General features: G+C 46.8%; 1 protein-coding gene across 1 annotated transcript; it reads right to left on the bottom strand.

The window, feature by feature from the left end:
- Positions 1 to 7,119: 7,119 nt before the first annotated feature.
- Atoh7 (atonal bHLH transcription factor 7) lies at positions 7,120 to 8,595 on the bottom strand. The gene is made up of 2 exons (XM_029542567.1): positions 7,833 to 8,595; positions 7,120 to 7,635 (listed from the first exon to the last, which is right to left on the bottom strand). The coding sequence occupies exons 1-2, from the start codon at positions 8,211 to 8,213 to the stop codon at positions 7,627 to 7,629; spliced, it is 390 nt and encodes a 129-aa protein (XP_029398427.1). The 5' UTR covers positions 8,214 to 8,595; the 3' UTR covers positions 7,120 to 7,626.
- Between the last annotated feature and the right edge of the window lie 366 nt (positions 8,596 to 8,961).

The raw sequence follows: 8,961 nt of genomic DNA, 5'->3' as shown, positions 1-8,961 counted from the left end.
AATTGAAACGAACCAGGAACAGCGGCACGTACTATAATCCCAGCACTGAGGAGGCAGAGGCAGGGGGCATCCCTGAGAGTTCTAGGACAGCCTGATCTATGCAGTGAATTCCAGGTCAGCCAGGAAGACACAGAATGACCCAGTTTTTAAAAGGGGTCTTACAAAAATAAAAATAAAAAACAGGCCGGGGAGATGGCTCAGTTGGTAAAGTACCTATACTCCAGAATTCACAAAAAAAAAGAAAAAAAAAAGCAAACTGAGGCAGCAGAGACCTGTAATCCCAGCCCTTGGGAGAGACAGACAGGAAAGGCCCTGAAGCCAGCTAGCCAGACAGTTTGGCTGTTATTGAGCTCTGGGTTCAATGAGAGATCCTGTCTCAAGGAAAAGCAATTGAAAATGTCACTAGTGTTGACCTCTGACCTTCCTACACAGATGCACATGCATGCGCGCACACACACACACACACACACACACGCACACCACTTTTATACACACTCAAAACTCTCACTGTTTTCAGTTTTGATTTCTGTAGAAGTTTACCTCCCTAGGAAATACAGATTCCAGGCAGTGACATGGCAGTCATTGGTCCCTCCTTCCCATTTCATGTACACAATGACAGGCAATTTTATTTTCACATAGGGCAAGGTATGCCACAGTACACATGTGTGTCAGATGACAACCTGAGGGAGTCTGTTCTCTCCTTCAATCACCAAGGTCCCCGGGATCAAACCCAGGTTGTCAGGCTTAGCAGCAAGACCCCTTTACCCGCTGAACCATCTTGTCAGCCCAAGGGGCAACTTCAGTCTCACACAGAATGTAGTAATACATTGTTTCCATAGTGGCACTTGTCATGAAATCCCTTACAGTCAAATACCACTTTCTAAATTCTGAGAATGTCTCTGGAGTATGCATATGTAATATTATTGCCACTGTGCCTGCCTCTAGTCCTATGTATTCTAACTCCTATTTAAACTTGGGATATATATTCATATATATGTATATTGGCAATGAATATATATATTCATTGCCAATGGCAGCTCACTGAGTATTTTTTAAATCTTGTCTTTTGTTCAAGAACTAAGATAAATATTATATTTGACACTAGGGGGTGCTGTTTCACTCAAAATATAACAAGCCTCAACTCCAGTTTGTGCTCCCGGGTCGGTTGTAATTTATATCAAGGTTTCACGAAGACTCGCCACTGCTGGGTAATCATTCATTGTAAGGGTCTGTCCTGTGTGCTGTGTGATACTTGGCACCCCTGACCTGTCACCCTACCCATGCTGTGGTGACCCCAATCTCTTGTATTAACTGGCTGTTCCAGGGCTCTGGATAACCTCTCATGGAGAATTGGTCCCCTAGGAGTCAGGCTGGCTTTTGTAGCGACAGGTTCTTTGAAGACTCCTTAAATGATTCATGTTTGCCCTGCAAATGTGCAGTGGGTCGGCCTGATGTGATGATGCTTATATTCTCATGCTAATACTGGTTTTTCAAGAGGTGGTTCCACCCATACACACTAGCCCACCATCAATACTGAAGTAATACAATGTGAACCTTCTCCCTAATTTAACTGGTCAATAAGAGGCTGGGGCCTGTGTTTGGGCAGTGGAGGGGAGTGGTGGGACTGGAGGCTCAAGAGGAGGGTTCAGGTAGGCAGGGAGAGAGAGAAGGAGGAGAAGGAGGAAGAAAGATGCGTGGGTTAGGAGTCAAGAAAGCATGGCCCTGAGGGCTGGCCAATTGGAGGTAAGAGCAGCCCAGATGGAACAGGAAGAATAACTCGGGGCTATCGATAGGAAAGTAGATTCTAATAGCAAAGAGGGTAGATATCTTCCCAGGTTTAGTGCTAATAAAGGCTTATTATAAATATAAAGGTCAGCCGCTCGTGGTGGCGCACACCTTTAATCCCAGCACTCAGGAGGCAGAGGCAGGTGGATTTCTGAGTTCGAGGCCAGCCTGGTCTACAAAGTGAATTCCAGGACAGCCAGGGTTATACAGAGAAACCCTGTCTCGAAAAACCAAAACCAAAAACCAAAACCAAAAACTAACTAACTAACTAACTAAATAAATAGGTCCTGTCTGTCTTTTATCTGGGAACTGAATGATAAAAGGCAGGGTTGAAGCCCCCGACTGAGATTAATGGTTCCTTATGAATGGGTTGTTTTAACCACAAAAGCGGGTGAAGGCTACAGCTTGGCGAGAGGGCCTGAAACGTACCACGTTTACTGTTTAGTCCCAAGACTAAGTAGTACAGACTTCTGAGAGTCGCTCTCAGACAAACCAAGCTTCGAAGAGCAGACCAGCCTCGTGGACGAGGTTTAGACCAACCGAGGGACCTAGAAAGGACACTTGCCAACCTGACGAGCTGCCCGCAGGCTGTGCGGTTGCTCTGGGTTCCCACTGTTTGTGAGCTGTCACCCATGCTGGGGTAGGCGTTGGTGATGCTTCGGTCTTTGAGTCATTTCTGCTCCTGTAAGAAACCCCTCACCCATGTCTCAGTAATGTTATAAATTGGTTATAAACTCAAAGCTGCTCAAGAAACCAAAAGCACAGGCAAATTCACTCATAACTGACGTTGTAAAAGTCCTCCTAGAGCCCTTGGGTAACCCCAAGTTGAAATATTTGAACTAGTGACTGAGTTGAAAGTCAGTGTACCTTACTAGTGGGGTACCTCACCTGGGCTCCCGCCGAATTTGTGGGAGTACACTTTCCACCACAAAGCTGCCTTTTCCTGTTAGAAGTGGATTAGTGTTGCAGACGGTTAATGACCGAAGAAGCATCCGACAAACTTGATGACGCAGGGCTTATCAGTATGCTTAAAAAATTGCTAATATCATGCGTTTTTTTTTTTTTAAATCTGTACAGTGCAAAAAAAATTGCATATTAGCTAAAAACACGTTCGCCTCTGATTTCTGCCTAATTATGTTAGTTAGCATCCTTGCCGTTAGGGAACTGCAAACACGCTGCCTTTTAATACGGAAGTAATAGCCGCTTCAGACTCTCGAGAGCAATAGCCTCAGAGTTGCAAGAAATAGGCAAGGAGCACCCGCTTCAAATCTCTGGGGACCGTGCAGTAAATGCTGAGGCACAAAGAAGCGGCTGTCCGCCTTTAAAGCCCGGTTTGCTAGAAGATTTTAATAGAGAAATTAAAATTGCCGAATGTCATCTGACAATAAATAATTTAAGGCTGAGATACATGCACATTTTGTTTTATTTTGGAGACAATCTCGTTCTGTAGCCAGGCTGATTCATTTCTTACTAAGTAAAACAGGCTGGCATCAAACTCGGAATCCTCACACCTCAGTCTAGCCCTCCAAGTGCTGGGATTACGGGCTGCCATGCCTGGCTACGTGTGCGCGTGCGCGTGTTTTTAGTTGTTGTTGTTGTTGTTGTTGTTGTTGTTGTTGTTTTTGAGAGAGAGACTTCATGTAGCCCAGGCTATTCACTGACCAGCTTGCTATGTAGCAGACAATGACCTTGAACTATCTCTCTGCCTCCACCTCATAGTAGTAGGATTACAAAAAATGTGCCAGCAGGTCCAGCTTCTGCGATTGTTGTTTATTATTATTGTTGTTGTTGTTGTTGTTGTTATTTTGTTATTATTATTATATTATCGTGTGTGTGTGTGTGTGTGTGTGTGTGTGTCTGTGTCTGTGTGATATGGGGGGCAGGGTGTAGAATGTCTTGTAGAATGTAGAACTCTTCAGAAAGAATTTCTCTCCTACCTTATGTGCTCTAACTTAGATCACCAGCAAGCACTTCACCCCCACCCCCAACCCCCGAGCCATTTCACAGGCCCTGTAACTGTATATTTTAGCACAGCATTGATAAATGAAGGTTTGTACCTTATCCCCGTTTCTGTTTCCAAATGAAAAATTCTATTTCATTTAGTTTTTATAAATCTTAACATTAAATTTCCTTGGGGCTGGAGAGATGGCTCGGTAGTTAAGAGCACTGACTGCTCTTCCAGAGGTCCTGAGTTCAATTCCCAGCACCCACATGGTGGCTCCTAACTGTCTGTAATTCAAGTTTCAGTGGTTCTAACTCCCTCACGCAGACATACATGTAGGTCAAAACTCCAAATGCACATTAAAAAAAATAAATAAATTTCCTGGCCTACTTTAGCCCTTCATTTCCAATATAAAGATCTGCATTAAAAGAAACCTTATGTCTATGAATTATTAAGGGAAGTATAAGGGGAATTTTAATAATTTGCATGGAATTCACACAAGCCCTCTCATTTTTCTATAACTATGGAGTCTTTTTTTTTTTTTTTTTTTTAACTACAAAATAAACAAAGCCGGGCGTGGTGGCACACACTTTTAATCCCAGCACTTGGGAGGCAGAGGCAGGTGGATTTCTGAGTTCGAGGCCAGCCTGGTCTACAGAGTGAGTTCCAGGACAGCCAGGGCTACACAGAGAAACCCTGTCTCGAAAAAACCAAAAAATAAAATAAAAAACAAAACAAACAAACAAACAAACAAAAACCGAGGTGCTTCTGATTTCCTGGGACAGGAGCAAAGCAAGTGTTACTGGGGGGGGGGGTACTTAGAGACTCCATCCTCCACTCCCCACCCCCAGTTGTTGTTTTAACTGCCCAGGGAGCTCTCTTGCCATCCTGCACTGGTCCTGCACTATTGCAGGGTTCAGGGGCCTGCAGCGCTGACAGGCAAGGGCCTCCCGCCAGCACAGTCAGTGGAAGGATGCGGCTCCCGAAGCCTGCCTAGAAACGGGTACCTGTTAATATCCACTCTTAGCTGAGGAAGGGCAACCCATATGCCGTGTTGTCATAGAAGGCACAGATCTTTTAAAAAGAAGGAAAACTATTTCAAATATGAACACTGGAAAAAAAATACTGTAGCTGGTCAGGAAGTCTTCAGAAACAACGGAATGAAGATTGAGAATATCTGAGTACTGACTTCACAAAGGTGCGGGGTGTGTGTGTTTCTATGTGTGTACTTGTGTGTGTGGTGTGTGTTTGTGTGTGTGTTGTGTAGTGTGTATATGTGTGTATGGTATACGTATATGTGGTGTGTAGTGTGTGGTGTGTGTATGTGTGGTTTGGTATGTGTATGTATGTGTGATGTGTGTGTGTGCTTGTATATGTATTTGTAGTGTGTTTGCATATGTGTAGTGTGTGTGTTTGTGTATATATGGTGTATATGTGTGGTGTGTGTGGTTGTGCATGTGTGGTATTTGTACGCTTGTGTATGTGTGGTATGTTTGTGTATATGTGGTGTATATGTGTGGTATAGTGTGTGGTATATGTGTGTGCGTGCTTGTATATGTGTGTGTGTGTTTGTATGGTGTATGGTGTATGCATGTGTGTGTGTCTGTGTGTAAGTGTACACGAGAGGTCAGAGGTCACCCTCAGGAGTCCTACCACCTTGTTTTCTTTTCTTTTCGTTACTCTGTCCTAGCATCTCCTATGCTGTGGAGGCAAGAGGTTAAGCTTTGTCTCTATAATCTGCAGTGAAGAATCCTGAACCATCACTGTTATCTTATTATTAGTAGCAGATGAAAGGGAGACCCCTCAACAGCCTTCCAGGGGGCCCATAACAGTTGGACTTTGGGTTATTTTTTTAAGACATTGTCTCATGTAGCCCAGGTTGGTCTCAAACTCACCATGTGGCTCAGGATGCCTGGGAACTTCTGACCCTCCTGCCCCACTCCTGAGTGCTGGGATTGCGGGCACTTCATACCGAACTGCAAATAGAACCCAGAGCCAGGCTAGGCAAGCACTCTACCCCCCGTGCCTCGTCCCTGGCAAATGTTAGGTTAAGCAACCGTTCTGATGGAGATGGCCTATATATTTATTTAACACCCAGGCTGTGTTGGTAGCTGGGTTTTGGAATCCATACTCAGATGTGGACGCTGTTGCTTTTGTTGACTTGTGACAGATTCCAAATGCACTGATAACTTCAGGGTCCTGCTTTTTCTAACTGTGAACAGGCTGTTCCCCCAATTCACACAGTGCTGTTAAGCACAGCCACTCTAGATGAAGGCTTTCTCTGTTCGCGGCTCAGCAAACCTGTGAAAGCAATCTAAATCTATTTCGTATGTATAGACACTCCCTTTCAACCATGATGGTAATGACGCCTTCACTGTTCAAATCGTAAATTATAAAGAAAACACTTCCACAAGTGTGGGGAGCGAGTGTGCCAAGCCCCGTGGTCCGTTTGTCAAGAGCCTGAGCCTGAACTCTATGTGGGGAGGGGGTAAGCCCCGTGTTCCCTGGCTGCAAGAACCTGAGCCTGCTGAGCTTGTGTGGACGATCCTATACTGTCCTGCCTGCTGAGTTACTGGACATCACTGTGTGCCCTGGCTGAACTCTGACAGAATCCAGGAGATAGGGGAGGGATTAGGTCAGAGGACTGAAAGCAGGATGTACCCCGGCAGCTGGGAAAATGTTGTCGCGAAGGAGCTCAGAGGACTGAGAAAAACAGGATGTGCCCCGGAGGGAGGGAGGAGAATGCTGTGGGGAAAGCTGTAAACAGTTCAGTTGGGAGCAAGCAGTTGAAGAGGCCAGTTGGGTTTAGTTGGAGCCGGGAGAGGGTTAGAGAAAGCTGTTTGTGAGAGGGAGAGGAAAAAGCTGCTCTGAGAGATAAATAAGAAATATGTTTGGAACCTTCCTTGGCATTTGTGTCGTTTTTCCCGTCTCTGCTGGTCGGAGTTCGGGGGTCTGCAACACACAAGCAATATTAATTTTCCTGTTGCTATAGAAACAGGAATACTCTGCTGGGTGGCTATGCATCAGTGTGTGCAGATGTGTACAATTCTGTGTGTGGATGTTCCTGCACGCTTGTTGGAATGGATGTATCTGGATACTTTTAAGATAATTTAGTAACTGGCTTAGTAAGGAAACTAAAATATTGAATATTAATTATCTTCGTACCTGAAAGCTACATGTTATTTCAATTTAGCTTAATATTACCCAGGGTGATTCTCTGGCCTATTTTTCGAGAGAGCTGGGAATGTAAGGTGAGCCACCACACTGGCTTTGGGGATAAAACCACTTGCTGTCCATACCCGGGACACATTCAGCATTGCCCCTTCCAATTGTTCTTGAGTGTCTCCAGGAAACTAGTAGAATATGTGTAAGTTCAAAACACACTCACATTAGTATTTTACAAAATCTATATTTTAATGTGTACAGTTAAAAAAATACAGAGCACTCATGCCCAAGTACTCTACCAACCCAACCCTCGACCTGGAAAAAAAAAAGTCTTACTCTACCTGATGCATGCACACACAATATATGGAGCATAAATGCATTTACACCACAAGGTAGCTGCTCAGAACATAATTCACATAATATAACTTCTCCCAATGAGGACAAACTTGCAAAGTTTAAGAAGGTAAGTCTGATGGTTTAGTACCAGTCTTATTCATTTTTTTTTTTTTTTTGACACGGGATCTTATATATATATTTCTCCACCTCCTGAATGACGCTAGGATTGCAGGCCGTGCATCACCATGCTCTGCCTACGCGGCAGCTGGGACTCAACCCACTTTTATACATGCAAGACAAGCCCTCTACCAACTCGGCTAGACCCCAGTCCTGTGTCTTAGGCTAAAAGGAACAGAGCATTATTTTCACAGCAGTCCAAAGTCATTCGTGATGTCCACTCACGAAACCTACAAAACACAAGAAAAGTGGAGAAAGGGGGCAATAACTCATTTCATCCACCTGTCTGAAACGGGAAGGAAATTAAGCAGAAAGGGTGATCGAGTTTTCTCCCCTAAGACCCAAATGGCCCCGAGGCTTAGCTGGCCATGGGGAAGGGCTCCGGCTGGAAGCCGAAGAGCCTCTGCCCATAGGGCTCAGGGTCTACCTGGAGCCTAGCACCCGGGAATGGGAGGTAGGGGTGATCGCGGCCCCGCTGCTCGCAGCGCAGCCCCACCCAGTCCCGCTCGGCTTCGGCTAGGATGCGGGTGAGCGCGACGATGTAGCTGAGCGCCATCTGCAGTGTCTCGTACTTGGACAGCTTCTTGTCCTGGCCCCACTGCGGCACCACCCGGCGCAGCCGGTCGAACGCCGTGTTCAGCCCCTGCATGCGACGCCGCTCGCGCGCGTTGGCCGCCAGGCGCCTGCGCGCCGCGCTCTCCAGCCGCCCGGGCCCCGCGCACGAGACCGCGCGCTCGGCTGTGCCCGCGCACGGGGGCGCGCCGCGCGCTCCCGCCGGAGGGCCGTGGGGTCTGCAGGCCGACTTCATCCACGCTGCCGCTTTGCGGGGCTCCCAGGAGTGAGTAAGACACAGACGGAGCGACTCACGTGCAGTCAGTTAGTGGCCAGAGGACACTGTGTGGGACCCTGCCTTGGGTTCTGCTGGGTAGCCAGGCTGATGTCCTTTCCCTTGCCCAGATGCAGTGGAAGTGATGCTCAGGAAAAAGTCATTCCTCCCCACCCCACCCCAAACTCGTGAAGTTGAACGAGGAGGAAACTTTCTTGCAGTTTGCAGCGGATCGTTCTTGGGGGTAGGGGGGAAGAAAGCCTTTCCAGTTCTCTGGGAAAGCCTGAGACTGCTTTTCGGGGTGACGAAATCTTCCCAGAAGCTCAGCTAGGTCAGGAGCACTTGGACCGCTTGCAGAAGATGTTGAAGAGCTCCGGACAGAGCCGTGAGGGAGGAGAATTTATAGCCCAGGGCTCAAGGAGGGAACAGGTGGTGGCAGGTGGACGGGCGTCCCTCTGCTCCCATCTCAGCACCTTCCTACCCTGGGAACGGCTGGGGGGAGGGGGCGACGCACAGCAAAATCCTGACATCACTGCCTTCTTCTGTTGAAGTGTCTCCAAAGCTATGTCCAACGCTAACACACCATCTGGAGTGGCCTGGTCTGGCTGTCCCCAATAGAATAAGAAGGTGGGGGTGGAGGGAGAGCCTGGTCCATCTTTTCCCAAACCAGCAGGCAGCTTACATATCAAAAACAAAGGCCGGGTTTTTAAATGATTAAGTAGAAAAATCA

This window comes from Mus pahari, chromosome 9 (assembly GCF_900095145.1).
Source record: "Mus pahari chromosome 9, PAHARI_EIJ_v1.1, whole genome shotgun sequence".
NCBI classification, from domain to species: Eukaryota; Metazoa; Chordata; class Mammalia; order Rodentia; family Muridae; genus Mus; species Mus pahari.
This window is presented reverse-complemented; position numbering and strand designations above follow the sequence as displayed.

Bases quoted from the DNA above. Each gene is read 5' to 3' on its own strand.
- Atoh7 (XM_029542567.1), bottom strand. From the start codon at position 8,213: ATGAAGTCGGCCTGCAGACCCCACGGCCCTCCGGCGGGAGCGCGCGGC.